Genomic DNA, 26,362 nt, shown 5'->3' on the forward strand with positions numbered 1-26,362 from the left:
ACAGTGTCAAAGGCTACCAGTAGGACCAAGAGTAGTAGTGCTCCTATGCTATTACTGTCTGATGTTAATTTCAGGCAGAGTTGATGCCTCTGACTGAGCCGAACCCATATTGTTGGTCTGAAAGTAGAATATTCTCACCAAAAGAGTTGAAGGTGTGGGGGAAGGCAGCTCTTTCAGTCTAGTTCTCTAGGATGGGCCAACAGAAATCAGTCTATAGCTGGTTTGGTTAGATGGGTTGAGTTTCCTTTTTTTGAGTGGTCTGATTAAAGTGGTCTTTAGTTAGGAGGGAACATATCTTATACCTAACTCATTGCTTAGTAGGTCCATTGCCTTGGCCCAGCAGATGTCTTTAGAAGGATGTTTTTCGAAGGTTCTTACTGGTGCAGGGTCTGTTGGAGATCAAAATGGCCTCCTTGCCCTGGCCAGTTCACTAAAATTCAAGTCAGACAGTGTTGAGGGAGTTGGTGACTGCTGTCTATTTGGGCTTTTGCTCTGTTATTCATTACCTTTGTTTAATATTTAATTTCCAAGCATGTCTTCTAGTTTCTTTGATTTGGTGAGGAGGAGTTTGTAGATGAAAGTGTCACAGAAGGTTTCAAAGTGTTATGTCAGTTGTGGTGCAGTCTATGTTGCGGAACTCAGAGATAATTGTGTGTCATTCTTTTACAGGATATTTTGCATTTGTGAATCATGCAGGTTACTGGGGTAGTTTTGCATTTTTATTTGCTCATTTGTATATCCTGTTGTAGTATAGGAGGAGGGTTTTGTCAGTATAGAAAGATAATTGGTTAATTTTTCAACTTTTCCATCTAGTCTAGCATTGGCGGCCCTTCCGTCCATAGCTGTGTCTTTAATTTTCCACTATGATTAAACCCATGCCTAGTCAATTATTTGTTAATGACAACTTAGTGTCTAGTTATAACATGGACGGTCCTAAATAATACGCATTGTACCAAATAACACAAAAAATAAATGAGCAAAATGAGACCCAGCTTCATGGATCACAACCAGACCGACCTCAAACAATGTTAAAACAAGGCTGACAAAATATAACGATAGATAATTGGTGGTTGCTGGTTTCCTGTTAGATGGTCATTGACCACATACACCATGCCTGAGAGTAAACAAATATAGATATACTATGAACAGAATTAAAAAACCACGTCTATACATGGATATCATTGCACACGCATAGCTCTTTTGGGTGATGTATTAATTTGGCGGGTAAAAACTCAGGACACAAAATTGTTGGTGAAAAAAATCTAAAGACAAAAACATAGGATAAAGGCAATTTCTAAATAACAATATGGAGTACGAGAAGGGTTAAAAGTATAATGAAGAGGACACGGGTTAAATTAAGGCATTGGTGATAGGTCTCCAGCCATTAAAAACAAGAATTATAGATGCCGAAATATCTTTGGGAATTCCCGGAATAAACAAATCTGAATTTTTAAGACCAAATAACCTAGGAAAATGTTCAAAACATTAATCACCCTTAGATTATCCACCCAGCATTCATCTCAGAGTGATTAAATGATTTAAACTGAACATATGGAACTTTTTGTGCAGCTGCCAAAACGTAAATCTTTCTGATCCCGGAAACTATTAGACGTTTCAATGTAATATGAAATTGTATCTTTTCAGTTACAATCTGGGACCGAAACTAGATAATAGCTCAGGGAGATAGAATACAACTTTTTGTTGCTCTGGCCAGTAAAGAGGATATACCCTCCCTCATTCCATTGTTTATGGTAGACTTCTTTCCAGCATTATTGTAGAAGTCATGACAAAACGTTAAATTTTCAAACACAAGCTAATTTCTCTTTCTGGCTGGCACCATTTCTTCCACTTTAGGCCTCAATAAGAGTGGCGTTATAATTCCAATAGGGCTGATTTCCAGCCCTCCTCTGAAATATGAAACCCAGAGTAAATCTGCTTATCCTTTCCATTTTACCGGAATTTTTTAATGGGTGTAATTCTGAGGAGAAAAGATAAATTACCATGGGAATTGCGTGCAGTAGCCCTGATTCACAAGATAATTCCTCATATTTGAGTACCTTCAGGGTACTCCTCCCAGTATATGAGAATTACCCCCTCCCCTGGAATTGCAAATATTGGTAGCCCTGGAATTTGTAACTTTAGGGGGAAGGATTGAGCCCCAAAGAGTGAATTTCCAAGAACTATATAACCACTGACATTGAAATGTGTTTCACAGGAAATAAAGACTAAGTAGCAAGAACTAAGCCCTCATTGCCATCCCGCCCCAAAGCGACTTGGATTTAAAAAAAAAAAAAGCCATACTCACTATGATGCATTGTTCTCTCAGAAGTAAGATTTTGGGCCCTTTCCTCCTAATTAATTTATTTTATGTGATGTGTAGTCTTCCAACATTTGACATTGGAACACTTTGAAACACTAAATATACAAACTTAGAAACCCATATGCGTATTGGTGAATTTGCAGATATTTGCAGCAAACTGAATGCTCACCACATATGAAAGAAAACATGAATCATAGTGTGATGGGAATCATTTGTGTATTAAACATATGCATGAACATCAATGGTACAAAGAGACTACCTGACCCTTCTAGTGCCAATTTCTGCACCATTGTTGCAAAAAATGATAGTTTGCAGGTCTACTGTTTCTGATGACAAGTTATTTTGGTTCTCATTCTGAGATGCCTTTACTAGGGATGGTAAAACCACACTGAGTAAATACCAATACAGTTAGGTACAATATTTACCAGAAACTGAATTACCTCCCATTTAAAGGTTAACACCTCAGAATGAGGATAGCACTATAATACTATGTTACTCCCCCCCCTCATTTTTAAGGTGCAAAACTCAGAATGTTACAGCTGTTTTACGTAGCAAAAATGTAGCAGTTTGGTACAATTCACATTGGCCACCTAAAATAGGAACTCTTTCACCCACATGTTTATGACTACTGTCTTGTTAGATTGACTTCTGAATACAATATGTTAGTGATGAGAGTCCAGACTCTTGTCCTGGCCACGTTTGCCTGCATCCTGTTGCTCTTTACTTTTCTAGTTATGATTTAAGTATTTTTAATGAGATCTTCCTCATTTATTCTGCTCATCTCTCACTATTTTCTCTCCCTTTCCTGTACAATTTCTGGTATTTTCTTCTGTTTTTAATTGTGTTGTGTTTATTTCCTGCATCCACACCTAATCCCTTCTCTTTCCCGACTACCTTGTATATCTTTGAATTCCTCTTTTTGTCCATTCTATCTATTTCCTTTTTCATTTCTCTTATACCAATTTGAACATTTTCCTATCCTGCCTTTGTTTTAATGCTTCCAGCTCCAGTCTTTTAAGACCCTCATCCTTTTGTAGAACCTCATTGTGTTGTTTGGCTGTATATCTCCTAACTTCTCTATTCATGTCCCTATATCACTTCTATCATCTCAATCTTCCAATGTGTCTCTTCCATGTCTTCTTCCTCCTGCCCTTTTACTCTCTTACCCATTGCTACACTGTAAGCCTTCCATTTTTATTTTCCGTATCTATTATGCACTTTTCTCTCTCCTGTCCACCATTTATTTCTTACTCTTAATGTTTACTCTCTCAACATCCAAATTCTCACTTTATCGCTCTTTTGCACTTTTTACTTCTAGGGCAGTGAAATTTTCAGCCAAACTCATGGGGCAGGCCATGGCGAAACGTGTGAAAGCTACCATCCTCTATGCCACAGAAACAGGGAAGTCCCAAGTCTATGCAAAATCACTCTGTGAAATCTTCAAGCATGCCTTTGATGCCAAGGTAAAGAAGTAGCAAACGGTGTTGGGGGAAATTGACAGGGTGGCTGGTTTAAGAGAGAACAAGGCTTAGCACAAATGACTTCCACTTGTCTAAATACAATAAGCTTAGGAATGAATACCTTAGGAAACTAACCTCCAATATTAATAGAACTCTGTCTTCAGCCTGTTTCAGTCCATGGTTGAATGGTTTGTGAATATCAGAAGTGAGAGGTATAGTAGATGCCTAACTCTCCTGTGTCTTCTCAAATTTTTCTTTCACAGCCTTTGAAGTGACGCAACACATTCAATAAGACACAAATTACCTTACCATACTATCCAATGTCACTGAACAAGGCCAGGGCAGACCCCATTCTTCTCAGGAAGACTCAGTTGGAATTGTTTCTTGGGTTAGAACCCCAACGTCATGTTACTTGCAGATTTTGTTCATAAATCCATTCACATGTTCTCCCCAGGTGTCATCAATGGATGATTATGACTTTGTACATCTGGAACATGAGGCTCTTGTATTGGTGGTGACCAGCACATTTGGCAATGGGGATCCGCCTGAAAATGGAGAGGTGAGAAAAACTTTGTTTTTTAAAGTTTGAATCTTTCTATTAAGTAATAAATTACAGTACAATATAAGAGATCTGAAACCACAGTGAGATTACAATACTTTATAACATTAACATTGTCTGCCAAAAATTAGTACCAAAGTTTCTTAAAGGTATAACGAATAGCAGGCAATAGAAAGAAAAAGAAAGTAATAGCAACAGTGAGACACTAAAAAGTCAAGCATGTGAATTATATTAAATATTTATGTATAAGAACATTAATAGGGTGAAACGAATCCAAGGAATATTAACTAGAAATCAAGAATGTGTGGTAGGGCCCTCTTCCCAGATATTAACATTGCAGGCCATATTATCAATGCTACATTAATATTCTGTTAGAGAAGACCTTAACGCCTCTACTTTTAATGCTAGTAAGAAAAACTGTGTTTAATATTGTCTAATGTATAATTATAATATATAGAATTCCACAAGGCTATGAAAGACACTTTAAAATTGTTCATCAATCGGGAGCAACTTGGTGGATTGATGTAGGAATGTAAACTTCTACAGTTTTATCATTTAATGGTAAAGGCTGATATTCCTCAATAAGGCCTTGTAATTGAAGATTTAAGTATTGGACAGGAATATCTGTAATTCGTACATGATTCATTTTGAACCAAATTGATCTCCAAACCTCGTGAACTACTGTACATTAAAAAAATAAATGAAAAAATGTAGCAACACGAAAACAAAAGTTAGACAACAAATTATCATAATTATGTCTAACAGTCGGTTTATAAAATGTCTATGCCGAATAAATAGTCATAGCAGACTAGCATACCTAAATATGTTGAAACTGTTAATCCAAATGCTATTGCATATTTCACCTGCCCAGGAAACTCCAAAATCCAATTTCCATTCTAGTTTAACCTTAGGTTTACCTTTCAAAAACAAAATTGGAGAGGAATACATTTTAGATACTTTGAAAAATAAAGAAAGAAAAGACATCTTTTTATATACTTCTTTGGGATGTGATACAAAATTAGTATTAAATCTCAATATATTGGTTATAGCAATTTTTAATTTAAGATGTTGATTATGAACTGATCTCTTAAAAAAATTTGTTATTTTAATTTAGTGAACAAAATGAATCATTTATTCTGCTCTCTACGTTTTCCACAAAAATATTTTTTTATCAACTTTAATGTCATTGTTATACTAAATATGTATGGAAAGAATTTATTTCTGATAGTTTATGAACAAATATAGGATAAACTATTTTACAAGTATTATTATTGGCAAGGGATAAAAAAGAAATAGACTTCTATGTAATTCATAAAATCTCTTTAAAGGAAAGATAAGGCCTTTTTTCGGGAGCACCCATGATGGGTCTTCTTCCTAATTTAGCGTCTTATCCAGATCCTAGCTTGTTTTAAGCAAAAAGAGATGTGATAAAGAGGAACAATTTGAAAAACACTCTGGTCTTATTAAGATCATTTCAATAGATTCAGTCTATTTCTTTGTACTTACAAAAGAATTGTAATAAAATGGGGTTGATTATTATTTTTAAAGGTTTTGGGAGTATTAACTGTTAACATTTATAGGTTAGATAGATAAAGTATGCAAAATAGCTGGGGCCCATTACCATTTTGATACTAGCAAATTGCCAATATCAAGATAAAAATAAGACAATTTTTGTACTAATTCAGATGTTTACCTTTTAATACTATCTAAGTTTTATTTAACTGTTCCATTTATATAATCTGTGGACCATAGCCCCACATATTTAATATTTGAGTGGTTCCATACAATATTACATTTGTTAGAGAAATCAGGGTTTTATAATTTATACAATGGAATCATTTCAGCTTTTTCTAAATGCAATTTATAATTAGAGATGTCTGCAAAACTATCTGCAGCCGTACAAATGAAGTACTGAGAACTGAAGATTATCATAAAGAGTAATATCATCTGCATAGGGCGAGTATTTGATTTCTTTTCCCTGAATTGAAAAACAACTTTAGAAGACAATTTTGATTATTGTGAGCTAAAACAGGATTATAGGAGAGAAGATATAATAAAGGAGAGATGTGACATCCATGGCTAGTACCTCTTTGTAAATCAAAGTAGGGAAACTAGATATGATTTATGAATAGATCTGCTTTAGGATTAAGTGTACAAAATGGAAATTATATATTAAAAAATTGGCCTTAAACCACGCCAATTCAGGGCTTCAAACATTAATGGCTACCCTAAATGATCAATTGCTCTTTGTGTCTAACATCTCTGGAACAAAGGGGAATTTTTTTTTTTTTTTTTCTTTTTTTTTGTCCTCATATATGCCACCAGTAGATAATTGCTCTAAATAGGCGCTCTTCAGGCCACTGACACAAACTCACGTTACCAGCCCTCTTGTTTGTGGATAGCCGATGAAGATTGCCCAGAGGTAAGGTTATTACTCGTCCAACTTCCTCTCGTGTTGATACTTGCTACAGAGAAAGGACAAGTCCACAAAACCTCTGGCATAATCATTGGACTATTTCTCACACCAAGCATTCAAGGCTGACCATAATTTAGCAGACTCCTCTCCACCACATAAAATATCCAATTTACTCACCGCCATGATGTTTTTAAGGAAATCTGCGAATGTCGGGGGAAGCGCAGACTTCCACTCTTTACAGATCTCTCTTCGGGCGATCACTATTACATAAAAAATAAACTGTGATATGTTGCTATTAATATCATAATCGGGTTGGAGACCAAAAAAGACCAAGCTTAAAGTGTATGTAAGTGAAAATGAAAGTACCTCCTCCAAAAACCCACAGACTTGTCCCCAAAAGTTGTTAATACTTGGACATTCAAAAAACATATGTATATCATCTGCCTCTTGTGACTTACATCTGGGACAAGAATATTGGGCTGCGGAGATCTTAGAAAGTTTCGCAGGAGACCAGTAAACCCTGTACAATGTATATAGATGATTTCTTCTCAAGTTAGAAGGTTTAATTATTTTTTGGGACATGGAGAAAGAATCTGCCCATAATTTAACAGGGTTATCCGAAGCCTGAAGGATAGCGGGGTCCCATAACTTAGTAATCTCCGCCTCTTGATTGTCCTTATTGTTTATGAAGATTTTGTACCATTGGGCAGTCTCCCCCTTTCTTATCGTGTTATTACTAATTAGGTCTAGAAGGAGGCTCTCATCGTCAGAATCCCAAGCTTGACTTCCCCACCAGGCCGATAATTGATAGAACTTAAATCTCGTGAGGGTTCCCCCGGTTAAGCCTACCAGCGTTTCCCATTTTAGTGCTCTTGATGTATCAAGAAGGTCCCCCCATTTGAAGAGACCCGCCCTCTTTAACGGAAGTGCTAACTGATCTGTCAAGCATTCCGGAGTACCAGGGGAATCCCATATCGGGGCATATGTATGATAATAATGTATGCCTAACATCCCTCTTATTTGTAGCCAGTTATGTAAAACAGCCTTCAAAAGCTTCAGTCGAACCTTTTTAAAGAATTTTTGGTCTCCAAATTTAAACGTGAAGAAGTCTACCCCGTATGGAAGATCAGACAACATGGCTCGGAAGAGTATACCATTAGAGGTGGAATCTAATTTGTTCGCTAGAAGTCTAAAATTTTTAAATTGAAAAGCATAGCAGTATAAAAGTAAATCCGGGAGAGCAAGGCCGCCTATTTTTAATCCTCTCCTCAACTTCCTCCAGGCTATCCTGGGAGATTTTGTCGCCCAAATAAAGGAACCTATCCTACCCTGTAAGTTAAGAATGTCTTTCTTATTGAATGTTAAAGGAATGGAATTAAAAAGGAAGGTTACTTTTGGCAAGATGATCATTTTCACCAAATTTACTCTACCGTAAATATTTAAAGGCAGAGAGTTCCATCTGGTCAAAAGTTTCCTAACCTCTTTTATCACTACATCCCAACTAGTTTTGGGAGTTTCTACCAGTTTGTGATTGAGCTGTATACCCAGATATCTCATCTTGGTTTTAGCTTCTGGGATAGGGACTGAGATATTCCAACACATAATATCGGTTTTTTCCTTATTAATGCCATACCCAGAAGCGATACCAAACTCCTCAGCAAGTTGGAATAATCTTGGAATTGCATCTAATGGATTTGAAGTATACAAAAGGAGATCATCTGCGTATAGAGCTGTCTTAATTGTTAAATCTCCAATTTTAAAAGGGTGAATTATAGGATCCTGTCTTAAAAGACATACAAAGGGCTCAATATATATATCAAATAATAATGGAGATAAAGGACATCCTTGCCTCGTCCCTCTATGAATATTTAACCAGTCTGACAGTCCACCATTCACCAGGATCCTGGCTCTCGGGCCCCCATATAAAGTTCTAATTCCATTGATGAAGACTTCTGGAAAACCGAACTTCCTCATCGCTTTCCAAAGAAAGAGCCAATTCACCTGGTCAAATGCTTTGGCAGCGTCTATTGCGACGATAGCAAGAGGCTTCTTTTTCTCTGTGGCGTAGTCTATGGCAGCAATTACTTGGAATGTGAGCTCGTTTAATTGACGGCCAGGAATGAATCCCCTCTGGTCAGGATGGATAATAGATTTTATGACATTGGCCAGTCTGGTCGCTAAAATTCCAGAATATATTTTTAGATCGGAGTTCAAGAGTGAGATGGGGCGATAAGATTCTATCTTTTCCGGGTCTTTATTCGGTTTAGCTATTAATGAAATTGTAGCGTCCAACCACGAAGGTGGTATTTGGTCTCCCTGAATAAAAATTCTATTGAATAGTTTCTGAATTGGAACTAGAATTTCTTCAATATTTGCTTTATAAGTCTCTATTGGGAGGCCATCGGGACCTGCAGCTTTATTCCTTGCCATCTTCTTTAGTTGGAGTCTAATCTCCCCTTCTGATATGTCTTTTGCCAAAAGAGCTATGTCTGAATCTTTTAATTGTGGTAAATCATCCCAGAGTGGCAGAGTATCCAGCTCATCCATTGAGCAGTTAATTTTTTCCGTATATAGCTCTTGATAGAATGTTCTAGCTTCTTGCCTGATTTCGTCATCTTCAGACAAAACAACTCCAGACCCACGTTGAATCAGAGTTTTGATGTTGTTTCTAGTTCTCTCCGACCTAGCTTTCCACGCAAGCAGGGACCCACACTTCTCTCCATATTCAAAATTGCGTAATTTACTGACTTCCCATTTATCCTTGAGTAATTTTTCAGTTCTCGATCTAAAATTCAATTGTAAGTCTACTAATTCTTTTTCCAATTTTGGTACATTAGTTCTGTCATCCAGAGTAGCGGAGAGAAGCTGTTCTTCTTTTATTTTAATTAACCTAAGCTCTTTAATATCCATTTCCTTATTAAACTTCCTATTTATGATCATCTGGGAGCTGTATATTCCTCTTAGATAAGATTTGAATGCATCCCAAACAATATTCTCAGGGGCAGTTTCATCATTAAATTCAAAGAACTCTGTGGACTTTTCTTTGACTTTGATATTAAATACTTCATTTAAAAGGATAGTCCTATCCAGTGTCCACCTATATTCGGGAAAGTTTTTCTGAATATTGATATTTAATTCAACCACTGAATGGTCAGACAGGCCAATCGGAGTATAAAAGATAGAATCCGTGGTTGCTAAGAACGATTGATCTAATAGAAAAAAATCTATTCTGGAGAACTGGTGGTATTTTTTGCTATAAAAAGAATATTGTTTTTTTGTGCCATATTTAACTCTCCAGACATCTGACAATGTATAGTCTTTCATAATGTTCTTCAGGATCAAAAAAGATTTTTTTGGACAATTGTATCTAGATTTAGAGGTACGATCTAATGTAGGGTCTAATAACAAATTAAAATCCCCCCCTAGCACAATTGGAATTGTATACTGGATCATATATTTTTCTAATCTCTGAAGAAAAACAGGATTATCCTCATTCGGACCATAATAAACCCCGCATAGGAATTTAACTGAACTTATTGAGATCACCGCGGCTAACCACCTCCCTGACTGGTCTGTGGCCCAATCATGCAGTATAATACCCTTATTGACACAAAGTATTATTGCAACCCCTCTCGTTGTACCCGTCTGTTTTGAACAGAGAATTTCCTGTACCCAGTTAAGTTTAATGAATATTTTCCTACATTCATCCGCTTCCAAATGTGTTTCTTGTAATAGGATAATGGAAGCTCCAATATTTTTTAAATAATGAGAAATGTTTAATTGTTTCTTACGACTCCCTAGCCCGTTCAGATTCCATGAAAGAATTTTAGTAGATCTTGGTTGGGCCATCATATAATCTTACTGTCCTTCTGTTGTTAACTGAAAAAGAATAGTAGCCTGCTATAACGTTTAATTTTCGAAATAAATGAAGATTTGTGACAAATGAGGACTTTTTTTTCTGATTTTCTTCCCCATCCCTCTGAACCCTTACCCCCCTCCCTCTGAGGAACCCCCCCCTACTGATTGGCGAAATTACGCCCTATAAGGCCCTGGACCTCCTCTGCCCTACCTCTATATGTGAAACATATACAAAAAGTCAGTCTCAAGTTTCCCTTATAAGCTATGTGTATACATATAAATTTATATATATATTTTTTTTTTTTTTTTTATTTATTTATTTATTTTTTTTTTTCTCCCTCATTTTTTTTTTTAATAATTTTTTCCCCAAACCAATTTTTTTTTTTTTTTTTGATCCCTCCTTATTTATTTATTGTTATATTTTTTTTTTTTTTTTTTGTTCCTTTACCTCCCAAGAATAAACACAAACACACTCCCCCTTTACCAACACCACCCCCATAGTATCCTATACTATTCTATACTGAATTGAACTAGGATGACAGTTCGATCTCAGTTCAGTTGCATTATCTACTCCTTCCTCTCCTTCATCTTAGTTAGCACCGCATCCGCTTCCTCCGGGAAATGACAAGTAAACATTTTATTGTTCCACATTATTTTGAGGATGGCTGGAAATTTCATTTGTACTTGTGCCCCCATTGAACGCAATTCTGGCATTCTGGAGCCGAGCTCCCACTGTCTTTGGGCTGTTTTACCACCTATATCTGATCTGACTTGATAGGGATTGGCTTGAAAATGCAGAGAAGTACGCGAGAGACATCTAGTGAGAATAAGCTCCTTAACACTGTAAGTTTGAAAATAGACAAGGATTTTCCTAGGTGCCTTCCGTTCTGGGTGTAGCCTGAACGGGTCCCTATGGACCCGCTGAATCTCCGCTTCCAAATTGATGTCTGGGCGATCCTTTAGGATATCCTCCCGGAGGAGTCTGCACACAAAGCCTTTTATATCTTCTACTTCTGCGCCTTCCGGAATTTTAAGGATCCTCAAGTTGTTGCGTCGACACTGAGTTTCCAACCTTTCTAAGTCCATGGCTAGAGTTCGATTCTGGGCTTTCAGGGCATCTATGCCTTTAGAATTCTCTTTTGAAGACTCTGTGAGAGATGTTACTTTCACTTCCAAATCACTAGTCCTAGCGCTGATACCTTCAATTTTAGCCTCCAACAGGTCGAATCTGTCATGCAGACCCCTATGATTTTTTTCAGAGATATCAAATCCAGCTAGTAAGTCAGTCCTGAGCGAATGCAGCAAGGAGCCCAGTCTATCATCTGTTAAACCATTCTCGCCGGAACAAAGGGGAATTTGAGTGCAGAGGTTTCACCAATAATAAAAGAAAATTAGAATATGATGAAAATAGTGGCAGGAATATTAAATCAGAAAAGGCTGAGTAAAATAAAAAATCATCAGGATCCAGGGCATTGCCCCTTTTAAGTGAGGAGGCTTTCATTATTCCCCAAGAGAAATACCCTTTTCCCACTATGAATGATCAACCTTCTGACAGGTTTCTCACAGAAATATTTATCTACATTGCCGATATTAAAGTCTGTGTCTTGGGAATATAGAGATTGATCAAATTTAAGGAAACTTTCACAATCTCAGAATGAACAGTCTTGATTTTCCCATACTCATCAACTTCTCCTTTACAACTTCTAAATAAGTATCACTTTTCCTTTAGGACTTTTAAATGAATTTTATAAAATGTGCACACTATATTTTGGCCTCTATGAAAATTGTCTCTAATTTTGTAAATAAAACCCTAGGCCCTAGTAGTTATGTTTTTTTTAAACATTCACGTTGGCAGTGATACGTCAAGAACATCCTGTGATTCTGAAGAATAGTATGTATGGCCTAAAGAATCAATGTTATTCAGGATTTCCTTTGATTTCATTTCCAAAATTTCCTTTTTGTAAACATATGCTATAGTAAAATTTCTAGATGAGGTATATTAAGCATTCCAATTATTCTGTACTGAATTCTTTCCAAGATGATTATGCAAAAATGTTTCCATTGAATGTTTTTTTAAAAGTATGCACAGAATTAGTTATTCACCAAATCACGATTACAACTCCATCTGTTAGAATCAGCTTTCTGGTGAAGAATATAAAAATGTGTTAATGGAAGAGCATTATCACAGATCGAAATTGATCCAGATTCTGAGACTAGTAAAGTATTCATTAGATTATTACTTGGGGAAAGCATAGTCTAGTCTAGATTGAGAGGGATGAGACTGGTTGGGAAAAATGAAAATTCACTCCTATCTAAGATACAGGTTCTCCATGAATCTGATAAATCTCGATCAACAGCAACTTTCATTATTACCTTCTCCATAGCATTAGGAATGTATCTATACTGGGAATCTCTATCTCTGAATGGATCATGAACATGGTTGAAATCACCTCCCAAAATGATGTTATGATTAGACAGTCAGAAATGCTTCTCAAATTGTTCATCAAAAGGAAGTATCTGAGATATTGGGGTCAGAAACGCATATTAATGTTAAGTAAACTTTTTCACTCAAATCCTCCAGCAATAGCAATTCTGAATTGAATCACATTCTAGGGACTCTATTAATACCTGTAGAGATTAATGAGAAAGAATGGCCAGGTTTTCTTTTTCCCAAAAGCAGGTGAGTTAGGAGCATTCCAGATGATAGAAAGTTTTAATTTATTGGCGTCAGGATCAGAAAGAGGAGTCTCTTGAAGAAGTGCGATTTGACATTTTAGTCTATGAAGATAAGATAAAACTCTGGTGCTTGATAGAGTCCCTTAAAATTCCAAGTAATTATTCTAGTCATTGCAATAAAAGGTGAATAGAATTATCAGTCCTACATAGAGAAAATACCAGAATACCAATAATACCAGTGCCAATAAAATATGAACTAAGATACATGGATAGACCCTCATAAGAAAGGAGCGAAGAAAAATCAGAAAGTCAAAAAAGTGTGAAATAGTAAAGCATAAATGACTAACGACTGAGACTCATACCTAAGTGACAAACATAAACTTGGCAATGGTGAAGGACAAAGGTTCTGAAAAACTGGATGCATGGCACTTATAGAACTAGCAATGACATTACAAGACATCTCACAAAGTAGTATACCTACATACAAAAACAAAAAAGGATGAACATGATAAGCAAACAGATACATTCAGTATTTTCTAAAACCAGCCCAATAAATCAATAAATTGTCATAAAAAATCAAATTGCAAGATGGAAAACTGCAAAACATCAATGAAGGCTGCCTTTGCAGGTGTCCAGATTATCTTGTTTACTAAAATTATAACATTTCATTTTGAGAGGGATACTATAAGTGACAGCTTTCCCCTTGTAAGTTTTTTTAAATAAACATGTATGAATGAGTGTCTAGCTTACATGAGTTTCTCTTAAAGATCGCCTAAGATCAAGAAATTCCTTTCTCCTTACCTCAGTAGCATTCACAACATTTTGAGAAATTAAATACTTCCCTCCAAAGTCAGTTGCCACTTACATTTAGCTGCCAAAACTACCTTTAACCCGTTGCGTGCTCATGACGAGCTCAGCTCGTCATGACGCATGGTCGCGCTATGGTCATGACGAGCTGAGCTTGTCATGACCGTTGCGCCTCGCCCACGCGGGGATAATTCCCCTGCTGTGCTGGGTGTTCCATTGGAACGGGCGTGGTCGTGACGAGCTCAGCTTGGCATGAGCACAGCGCCACCGTGCTGCATGACGAGCCGAGCTCGTCATGAGCACTGCGGCGCTGCGCGTGCCCCCCACCCCGCAGCACAGCGGGGGCATGAGCCTCGCGGTGGAGGGGTTAAGGAATCTGTGAATGCAAGGAATAGGAGAATGTGTCTTGGTTTAGTATTAGCTCCTGTACTACTATGTTTGTTCCTAGTTTAAGAGCCTTCAGTATGTTAACTCAAGAAAGATCTAGAGTACTCACAATTCATAGAGGAAAGGATTTAAGAAAGACAATCATGTATTTGCCCTCCAACTCGTCAGGAACACCATATTTGCTCATGTTATTTCTTAGATTTCTATTCTCTAAATCATCAATATGATGTTTAAGAGCAGTCACCTCTATAGAGTTCAAGTTTATCCACCCTGTCCGTGACATCTGCATTGGTAACTGTTTGTTCAACCCTTGTAAGTCTGTTTTTTGATAAGGACCATTACCATCAATTCAATCTAATATTGTGTTAGTTTCTTCAGTAAGCTTCACAAAGCACTTAGCACTTCAATAATTACTTCCTAGATGGATTAGGGTTCATTTTGATCAATGAGGGTCTTTTTTACACGTTTAACAGAAGAAGGGTTTACTTCTTTAATCGGTGCAAACAAGGAAGTCATAGATGATGCATTGGTAGGAGATTTAGATAGATTTGCTGTATGAGTGTCCTGCTTAGAATCATCAATAGACAAGGACTCATGTTGTAAAGGATAGATACTTGTCTGACAAAATTACACTTTTGGCAGAAGAAGATCCACATTAATAATAAAACTCACCAACATCAAGGATAATATCCCAACATACTAAACGGAGCGAAGTCTTCATATGAGGGTATTGGAATCCAAAAGTATAATAGCTAGTAAGGTAATAATAAGGAAGCAGAAAGACAAAAATGTTGGAAGCAGCAAATAAAGATGTTGAAATAGATATTTCTGCATTACAAAGTTAAGTAGTGAAGAAGATGTTATTCAAGAAAAGCCTAGCTGAGAAACACTATATTAATCTGGCAGGCATGCTGAAAATTAGGGTGAGAACAAATAAAGTCACTGCAAAATTTCCATATCATTAAGATATTCAATTTTTTGCTAATTTGTGGCACAGGAAAGGGAAGTCTCAAATGAAAGAGAACTAAGCTTGGCAAACTGCTGTGCCACATGGGAAAGTTATGTTACCTCATTCACTGTAGATATAAACTTCTACAAAATGGCAAACATGATGAACACTTTGAGAGATTTCATTTATGCTGGAAAAGTTGGCAAACACAGTTACCTCATGTCTCCCAAGAGTCCTCAGAATGGGCACCACATATTCTGAAAGCTTCATGCAGAGTTTGGTCCAACTTAGTGATCTTGTTGCGGTGACAAATGTAGAAATTCTGGAGCATGTCCTGGGCATGCTGTATGGCAGCACATAGGTAGGTTCATATAAAGAAAAAAGGTGTGTGGAGGTGTAGTTTGGATGCAGAGTACAATTACATTCCACTCCGCATCCAAACTACACCACCACACACCTTTTTTCCACTCCACATCTAAGCTACCCCTTCACATACCTTTTTTCTTTATATGAACCTACCTATGTGTTGCCATGCTTTTTTTGGGGTGCAATGGCAATCACTGTTTCTTTGTACTTGTGGAGAAAGATTTGACACCCTTTCCAGAGGCTAAGCTCCTACACTTCACCAAAAGCTATAATCAGCAACTATGCCTGCCATTAGAATAAAGTGATACGTCATGGATCTGACAGCAAGGGGATGTTTATTCCAGCTTCCTGCCACCTTAAGCTGGGAGACATATTTCTTGTCACAAATGTACACCAAATGGTATAAACAACAACAGAAGGAAGTATGAAGAGGGGTAGAAAGTTATTGCTTTTATCCAAAAGCTAGTTACCAGCAAAAATGAAAGATGAATCTTTCAGCTGCTTACATGTCACTATGGATTGTGGTAAGGGACCTGTTCCAGTCACTGGCAGTGCGGACAACAGTCGCTCCTGCCCATAGGCTGAATTCTAAACAGAGAATGTAGACCACAAAGCCGAAAATCATTGAAATGCCCTGAAATCATACCACAATGCCTCTAGGACTAAAAGGAAGATTAAACCTTCATCACCAAAAATGGCCACATGAGTGAGCTGAATCAACAGTGAGGATTTGCCATACATGTTATAATACTCCCATATAAATAAATGGATAGTAGTGGTGTGATGGACACCCTCTGGGATGCATGAAGTTAATCCAACATGTGAATTTTAGGCTAACTAAATTTTAGGCTTACCTGTAAGGAAACAAGACGATTAATTGCTAATAAGATTATGAATGGAACCACTGTCTCATAAGCATACAGGCTCGCCATAAGGTTAACCTGACGCACTACAGACTGTCACATACACCATAACATAAACAAATATAACTTAAACTCGTGCTTCTTCTCAAGTAAATATCAGAACCTCTGTCCCAGTCTAATAAATATTCTATAAGAGTCGTTGTGAAAATTTGTATTTTAAGAATTGGCCGTGCTTCAAAATGAATATAGCAATAGGCTGAAACATAAGGTCAGATGCAGAATTTGGTGGTTACACTAAACATGATGATTCCTGGCCTGGATGATGGGGACAGCCATTTTATAATCTGTCACAACTGGTGTTAATTTATGACTGTGTGATCCGGTAAACCTTCCCGTCCTTTACAATGAATTTGGCTCACCATACTGAGTTTATTAGAAGTCACCCACCCTGAAATGCTGTAAATGCTGCACATACATTAAGAATGTATATGCATTTCAAGAGACAAATACAATGTGCTGAGGCATCTTCATGTGTGAATTTGCCTCCAGGGAAGAACCCACATCCGGCACTGTACAAAGTGATGTGGTGGTACTCTCCAACCCTTAATAAGTACCATGCTAACTCTAACCTATCTCCCCTTACCATCCCTCTGAAAACGTGTAAGAACATTCAAGGTAAATGGGTTTTGTAACTGGTGGATGAGTCTCTAAAAGGGGCAAATAAGGTATTTTTAATGCTGATTCAGTGTGACTGAAGGGACATCCTATGACTCTGCTTTATTCGCCTTGCTGGATGTAATCTCTTCTTTATCTGAGATGGAAGTGGGGCCTGGTTTCTACCTAACTATGAATGTCTAAAAGTCAAAGTGGACGGTTCTTAGTAGCCTGGGTAATACAAAAGATCTGGTTATTACCTGGGTAAACACGGGGAACAAAATCTCAGGAAGCAGTTCGAACAACAAGGTCTTAAATTGTGAGTTTAAAGAAAGAGATTGAGAGAAAATCCGTGGAAGAGGCCACATAAAGCATTTGTATAGGATGTTGAGAACAAAATCCTGGAAATTTATTTTAAGTTCAGGAATCAGATTGAAAAGCAAAAAGAATCCCATGCTGGTCCAAAAGAACCAGCAATTTAAAAATCATTTGGTTTTTGAGCCATTTGGAAATGTGTTGTTATTTAACGGTAATCTTCATTACCCCGATTAGGGTCCTACTCGTCCCAGTCCTTACATTAGTGAGGCGATACCGCCTCACCAACAGGCCTCTGAAACTAGTCTGTTTTTTACTTTTAGGATATAAACCCCTCCCACACTCTGCGATGCCTGCAAGTAACAAGACTAGACACAATAAAAGCAGTAGGCAGGGAGAGAACAGGCCTAGGACAAGAAGGACCTTAATCGGGTAATGCAGATTACCGGTAGGTAACTACATATTACCCCCTCATTGGATCTCCTTGTTCCAGTCCTTACATTAGCGGGAATCTTACAAGCCAAACACAAAGACAAAACTTGGCACCAAAGATACATACTGAACATAAATATTAATGAAAACACATAGCTGCGTTCATAATTCTAACAGTAAAAATGTCCACAGAAGCATGCAACATATCGAGACGATAATGCTTGATAAAAGTATGGTGTGACTGCCAGGTAGCTGCCCTACAAATCTCTGGGATAGAGACACCTGCTGCCTCAGCCCAGGAAGCAGACACAGACCAAGTGGAGCATCCCTGATCATGAGCCGCACATATTTGTAAGACGGGCAAAATTTCAAGCACACCCAGCTACTGATGGCGGATGTACACACCTTCTTCCTCTTAGCCACTCCCCACAGTACACAAACAGAGCAGGGGAAAGACGAAAGTCTTGAGTACTCTGCAGATAAATCTGAAGGGCCCTCCGAAAATCCAAGACAGAAAGAACTATGAACACCCTCCGCCCCTGAAAAATCAGGAATAACAACCTCCTGCTTTAGATGGACTTTAGGGGAGACTTTAGGGTGAAAGGCCGGATCCAGCCGCAAAACCACCCTGTCTGGCAGAAACTGCAAATGGGAAAATATATAAGCAAGGCCCCCAATTCACCAAATCTCCAGGCCGAAGTAATAGCCAACAGAACGACCAACTTAGCACACAACCACAGCAAATCAGCCTCCAACAAAGGCTCAAAACTGGGTTATTTGGAGACCTGCAGGACAGTTGTCAGATCTCAAGAGGGGACAATCACTGGAGCGACCAGGCAATAAAGCCTATAACTCTGCAGCAGGCGAACCACCAAGGGAACAAAACCATCCAGCGTTACTCCCGATACCTACAGGCATGGGTAGACTCCTATTGAGCAGCCAGCGCAGAGGAAGAAAGATTCCTTAAAAAAACATCCCTGAGAAACTCAAGAATTTTAATCGGCTCCCTAGCAATACGATCCACCCCATGAGAGGCACATCGTCTGAAGAAAAAAAAACAATGCTTATTGTAAGACTTAAAGGTGGAAGCCCTTTGGGTATGTTGAATATCCAGTGCCACCAAGGAAGAACAGCACAAAGACTCCAATGTCAAACGTTCAAGAGTCAGACTGTCAATTTCAGCTGGCATAGATGAGGCAATGACAAGAGGGGAAATTGGAGAGGGTACTGGATCGCTGGAAGTGGGACAAACCTGCTTCCACACAACCGCAGCAGCAGTGGGAACCAAAGGCAGTGAGACCAAAAAGGAGCAATCAAGAACACAGACCCCCTCTCCGCCTGCAGCTTCTGCAGCACGCTCGGGAGGAGGGGACTCAGAGGTAAGGAATACAGACAGCCCAAGGGCCAGGGGATTTAGAGGGCATCCACCACCCATGCCTAAGTACACACCACTCTGGAACAGAATCGGGGATGGAGGGCATTGCAATGAGATTCAAAGAAGTCTATCCATGGCTTCCTGAACCGGAGACAAAATGTCCCTAAACAAGGGTACCGACAGATGGTGCAGAACTGACGAAGGCTGGTTGTGGCTCAGGCTGTTTGCATGAAAGTTCAGCTGACCCTGATTGTAAACAGCTCTTGGTAAAAGTCCCAGGAGCGGTGGAGAGTCCGAAAGGCAACACCTGAAACTGTTAATGAGCCCCATCCACAGCAAACCTCAGAAACCACCAGCTTTCTTGATGAACAGGCACAAGAAAATATGGGTCCTCCTAATCCTGAGTTGCCAAAAAGTCGCCCTGTTTCATGAGTAGAATGATGGACTGCACGGTCGGCATTCGAAAAGGATCCAGCTTTCCCTTTCTGTTCAGAGTCTTTGATTAAAAATTGGGTGGTAAGAAGCATCTGGTTTGGGGACCAAGAAAAGAGTAGAGTAGAAGCTCAGGCCCCTCTCTGCCTCTGGCACCTCAATAATAGGGCACTTGATGAACAATTTCTCCACCCCTGATAACATAGCTGTCCTCTTTATCGTGTTTCCTGACAACGGGGTATTCCAAAAATGAGTCCAAGGAGGAGGGCCCAGGAACAGAATTCGATACCCCTAACTGACAGAACCCAAATCAAGCTGGGCCATCGATCCTGCAACAAACCAAGCCAGGCTCCCACTCCTGGATAGTCGCATCGGACCAGCCCCCTGGGACTGCTGATTCTGGGGTCGGGCCTTGTTGATGAATGCAGCCCCAGGGCCGTCCATGAAAGGTCTGGGAAGAGGAGAGTATGACCTGAAAATGGTGCACTGACTGAAAGGGCTTCAGTTTATCGACATCTTTTCATTCCTTCGCCAAGGTCTCCTTTATGATATTATGCTGGGCAAATCATCCACCACCACCGAGGCACTATACTGGGAACAGAAGCCATCATCCACCAAAGATTTAGGTTCAAACCCAAGCACATCGCGAATATGTGCAGACATGTCCAAAAAAACTTTACCATATACATATTTGCCTTTTGGTGAATTGTCCAGGTCTTTGTCCTCATCCTCTTTATGCTTTTTCGCTGAAGGCTCAGTCAGTACAGCGTGAACCACAGCATTAATCAAGTCCTGTAAGTCAGCCCTAGAGATCTGCAACAGGTCATCTTCCTCCTGGTCTTGAACATGTTTCCTTTTGGAAACAGATTTGCCAGGCACAGGCCCGGACTCCCATCCCTGATGACTAGAAGATTCAAGCAGGAAGTGAACATGGACACGTTCCAAGCAACCTAGTCTCAACCCTCATGAAACTTTAAAAGCTAAAAGACAGCCTTGCCGCCTTCCCCGCCGCCACATAAAAGATTGACACAGCCATGGGGCCAGGTGCTGATAGACTGTCCTAAGCACCCGAACAGCCAGCCTTCGACTGCCTAGAATGCTCCCAACCCCAGCCAAGCACATGAATGGGGAGCACACGAACAGAGCAGGTATGCATCCTAGCGAAACATACGGTAAGGACATCGCGATCCACACAAACATAACAACAAACACAGTGAGTACTGGCAATGGCATCTGTTTTTGGAAAAACAAAAGGTTGTACTCACAAAGCATGTGTCTAACAGCACATCAAGTCCCAACAACCCATCTAAGGACAGAAAAACAAAAAGGCATGGTCGAAGGTGGGAGGGGTTTATTTACTATAAATAAAAAAATAAAAAAGACTAGCGTTTCGGAGGCATGTCGGGAGGCCGGATCGCCTCACTAAAGTAAGGACTGGGACAAGTAGGTCCTATGTGGGGGTAATAACAGACAGGAGATGGGAAGAAGGTTATCGAGGTTGTTAGGTTTAAGTCTTTCTTATCAGTAACAGACCAGCAATGGCAACCTTCATGAATATGGAAGCAGTTTCCTTCTGCAAGGCACAGCACATGGTAAATGACCTGGAACCTTTTCATAATTTGCTGAACACACATGCATGGCTGTCAGGAAGAGTGGGGACCGTGGGCAAACTATGTGAGCATATGTTACTGTCTTTTTGAGTCATTCCTCAGGGAGTATACAGTCCTGTGTTTGGAGAGCCCCACGAACATTGTTTACTGAAGATACAACCCAGCATCGAGGAGCCACTCAGGACTTAGTTCAGAAGCATACATTGTGAAAACTGACCTCAGAGCAGTGCTCAACTTAAGGACTAGTTCCTCTCCCCCTTCCATTATATTACAGGAAGTGATATCACACATTTGACAGAGATGACAGGCCATTATTAGGTTCTTAAATCCGCATTTCAGTAGAGGATGGTACATGACAGTTAAAAAGCAACTAAACTAACCAGACTGAAGGATAAATTACCCTTTATTAGTTAAATGGTTGGATATGTGAGCTACTTCATCAGGCTGCTAGCTTGAACAGTGTGACAGTAGTTTCAACCCTTAGGTGCTACTCCTAATTGATGGCCCTGCATTGGTAAACAGTGTGTTTTGGGGTCGTTTTTGACAAGCAAACCTAAGCCGAGGTAGTTACATTTACCCTTTGAACTACAGTCTCTTTATTGGAAGGTGGTCAAAAGATGCTTTGCGTAAACAGAAGCAAAGCAGGCACAGCCTTTAGCGAGCAACCTTGGAATCGAATAGGAAACAGAACGAGCGCAAAATTACTTTCGAGGGAACCCCAAGAAATCAAGCAAGTCAGAAGCAGGTAAATCGCAATACAGTTAGATTAAATGTTGCTTCTGTAGAGTGTCTCAAAAGCACAGCCAGCATGATGCTTCTTTTTACAGTGTCCCCAGAAATCCCATCAGCTCAGTTCAGCCTTCAGAGCAGCCTGACTCGGCTCAGTCAGAGACACAGTAGGTTTGATCTCTCCATTACAATGTATCCGCCTCCCTCAGCAATCAGTTCAGACTGACGGAGAGCAGATATATAATGCGGTGATTAGACATTCCCCTGTGAATCAAGCCAATTAGACCCACTGCAAATTGCAAAGCTGCCTGCTGAGCTCCAGGGCTCAGTTCATCCCACAGCAAAGGGAGCAAAATCCTGTCTTTTTTCTTTATTATTTTATTAAAATTAAAAGCATTACACAATTTAATTCCACATCTTACAGTAATTAACAAACACAAATACACACATACATTACCCTGCGATTGCCAGATAAATTAGAAATTCGCTAACGCAAAAACCACCATACAAAATCACATTTCGTCTAAATTCACATTTTGTCTAAATTCATGAATCCATTTGTAACATGTGACACTAAATCGTCTCAAAAAAGTTACTTTTAAAAGATATTGAAAGATCAATATTTTAACCGTGATACAAGCCTGTGAGTTTAAGTAAACTAGCAAAATATTTCGTTGAAGAAGTAATGTCCTTTTCATGAGACTTTTTAAAAACAGCAATTCTTAACTTGATTGATGTCACTTGCTGCTGTGATTTACTAACTTCTTCTGACAATGCGTGTAAATTGCTCCAGCTTGAGTCACTGGAGCTCAAAAATGCCTGCCACAAAGCATCAGTATCCTAAATATTAGAAAAGGCTGATTTGATTTTTCTTTCTGCCCTCTTCAGAGATTTGGCTGTGCTTTGATGGACATGAGACAACCAAATTCCAACCTGGAAGAAAGGAAGTGAGTGTCCTCTCTTTAATGGCTCTGGAACAGACTGTATGCATGATCGCAAGTAGCAGAATACATACCTTCTTTGACACCCCAAACCAAGCCAGGTGGAGGTAGACAAAATACGTAGAAGGAATAGTATGCTTTTTACACCCTACCATAGGATTGATTTTTTTTTTTTTACCTATTTAAGATATTTATATAGTGCAAGTCTAGCCACAAGGGAAACAGATCACTTTACAGGTGACAAGAATACGCAATAACTAAAGTTACAGCAAAGCAAGTGGATAGATAGAACAATAATAACCCAGAACAATAATAATCCAACCATGAGCCTTACGCTCTGGAGTTAGCCGCTCTGGCTGCTGTGCCACAAGGGGCATCTTTCTTCAGTATTTAGGTGTAGTTTGAACAGGGGGTGTTTATGTGCCTGAAGAAGGATAGCAGATCTGGGTTGAGCCTGACCTCTGAAGGTTCAAGTTCAAGTTCAAGTTCAAGAATTTGTATAGCGCACTACTCACCCAGAGGGTCTCAAGGCGCTTGGGGAGGGGGTTCATTATTTATCGAATAGCCAGGTTTTAAGTTCTTTTCTGAAGGAGCTGTGGTTCTGTGTAAGGCGGAGGTGAGTGGGGAGTGAGTTCTAGGTCTTGGCCGCCAAGTAGGAGAAGGATCTACCTCCCATGGTGGATCTTTGGATACGCGGAACTGCGGCGAGGCCTTGATTGGAGGATCTTAGTTGGCGGGTGGGTGTGTAGAAGGATAGTCGAGTGTTGAGGCATTCGGGTCCTAGTTTGTAGAGGGCCTTGTGTGCGTGGGAGAGGAGACGGAATGTTATTCTCTTGTTGACGGGAAGCCAGTGGAGGTCTTTCAGGTGGCCAGTAATGTGATCTTGGCGAGGGATGTCCAAAATGAGTCTCGCCGATGCGTTTTGGATGCGTTGGAGTTTTTTCTGTAATTTGGCTGTAATTCCGGCGTAGAGGGTGTTTCCGTAGTCTAGTCGACTCGTAACCAGTGCGTGGGTGACAGTTTTTCTTGTCTCGGTGGGGATCCAATGGAAGATTTTGTTGAGCATACGAAGTACGTTGAAGCAGGAGGATGAGACGGCGTTGACTTGTCTGGTCATCGAGAGTGAGGAGGCTAGGATGAAGCCTAGGTTACGTGCGTGGTCTGTGGGTATGGGTGCAGAGCCCAGATCCGAAGGCCACCATGAGTCGTCCCAGGCAGAGGCGAATGATCCTAGGATGAGCACTTCCGTTTTGTCTGAGTTAAGTTTTAGGTGGCTGTTTTTAATCCATATGGCTACTTCTTTCATGCCTTCGTGAAGATTGGTTTTGGCGGTGTTGGGGTCTTTGGTGAGGGAAAGGATCAGCTGGGTGTCGTCAGCGTAGGAGATGATGTTGAGTTTGTGTTGGCGCGCGATGGAAGCGAGTGGACTCATGTAAACGTTGAAGAGAGTGGGACTCGGTGATGATCCTTGTGGTACACCGCAGATGACTTCGGTGGCCTCTGATTTGAATGGGGGAAGTTGGACTTTCTGAGTTCTCCCAGCTAGGAACGAGATGATCCAGTCCAAGGCTTTTCCTTTTATGCCGATGTTGCTGAGGCGTTGTATGAGGGTGCTTTGACAGACAGTGTCGAAGGCGGCGGAGAGGTCGAGTAGAATGAGGGCCACTGTTTCTCTGTTGTCCAGAAGTGTTCGGATGTCGTCTGTTGCTGCGATGAGGGCGGTTTCGGTGCTGTGTTTGGCTCGAAAGCTGGACTGTGAGGGATCGAGGGAGTTGTTGGATTCGAGGAAGGCGGCGAGTTGGCTATTGACGGCTTTCTCAATGACTTTGGCCGGGAATGGGAGGAGGGATATGGGGCGGTAGTTTTTAAGTTCAGAGGGGTCAGCTGTGGGTTTCTTCAGGAGGGCACTGACTTCGGCATGTTTCCAACTTTCTGGGAAGGTAGCAGAGTTGAAGGAGCAGTTGATGACATCACGGAGATGGGGTGCGATGATGGAGTCTGCTTTGTTGTAGATGTGGTGGGGACATGGGTCGGTTGGCGAGCCAGAGTGGGTGGAATTCATTAGGCGGATGGTGTCTTCAGTGGTGATTGGGTTCCAGGCGCTGAGGTTGTTAGAGGGCGGTTTAGGTTCTGAGGGGGGTGGAGAGAATTGGTAGGTAGATGGTTAGAGGTGCTGCGAGCTTACCATTAAAAGGCCCCATTGATGGGTTTTGACTTTTTGCTCTCTGGAATTTCCAGCAGCTTGTGGATTTTTCACTGGTGTTGCTTTAACCTCCCTTAGTAAGGAATTTATTTTTTAGGTATATGGGGATGCTAGATGAATAGTTTTGCCTGAGATATTTGCCACTTTGATGTTGACTTCAAATGAAATCTGGTGAACTTCTCTCAGCTTAGTTATGTTTTTAACACCTTAACTGCGCCGAACGTTCCGCGCTGGTGCAGAACGTTCTATTGCATGGTCGGGCCGTGACGGCCAACGGACGTGCGCAGCACTCCACAGGTAGTGCACGCGACGGCCGTTGGCCGTCGCCAGCAGCCATGAGGTTAAGTCTCGCCTAGGTAGCGTTTGCGCTGTCTCTTCAAGACATGCTGTATACACGATATGTAAAAGACACACAGATGATGGACAGAGTGCAGAGAAAATCAAACATTTTCCCCAGTCAATAGATCTGAGTTAAATCCATTGTTCTTTTGCTCACCATGCCACCCCAGTTTAGGCCCAGCCATATGCAAATCAGTCTTGACCCTGTGCCTCATTGAAACAGTCCAGCCCGAACTGCCAAGCCAGGTCCTTCCTGGATCGGAAACCAGCATTCTGGAACCGGGTTCATGGTTTCACCCCTCATCAACCTGGCCAGCTTGAATCCAGTGGCACAGTGAGCCCGGACCCAAGTCTGGGCATATGCAGCGCACTTAGGGCAAAAAAGGAAAAGACACACAAATGATGGACGGAATGCACTGTCAATGGATTCAAGCTAGCCTGGCTGATGAGAGGTGATGCCCTGAAACAGGTCACAGGATGCTTCGCAAGTAAAGAAATAGACAAAAAAAGTTTAAAAAAAATATTTCTTTACTTTTGAAGCAATTGCGGTACCTGCACTTTAGCTTAAGATGTTTAAAGCTAAAGCGCGGTTGCCGTAATTCCAACAAAAGTAAATAAATAGAAAAAAAATGTGCGGCCGCCATTTGTTTTCTATTTGTTTACTTTTGTTA

General features: G+C 40.1%; 1 protein-coding gene across 2 annotated transcripts in view; it reads left to right on the top strand.

Moving 5' to 3' along the window:
• The window catches only part of NOS1 (nitric oxide synthase 1), a 1,595,398-nt gene that overhangs the window by 1,482,967 nt on the left and 86,069 nt on the right, over positions 1-26,362 (top strand). For both annotated transcript variants that reach the window (XM_078667121.1, XM_078667122.1), the window contains 3 exons: positions 3,639-3,783; positions 4,235-4,339; positions 23,097-23,155. In XM_078667121.1, the coding sequence (XP_078523247.1) occupies positions 3,639-3,783; positions 4,235-4,339; positions 23,097-23,155 (309 nt within the window). The remainder of the gene's footprint in view (positions 1-3,638; positions 3,784-4,234; positions 4,340-23,096; positions 23,156-26,362) is intronic.

This window comes from Lissotriton helveticus, chromosome 11 (genome assembly GCF_964261635.1).
Source record: "Lissotriton helveticus chromosome 11, aLisHel1.1, whole genome shotgun sequence".
Lineage (NCBI taxonomy): Eukaryota > Metazoa > Chordata > Amphibia > Caudata > Salamandridae > Lissotriton > Lissotriton helveticus.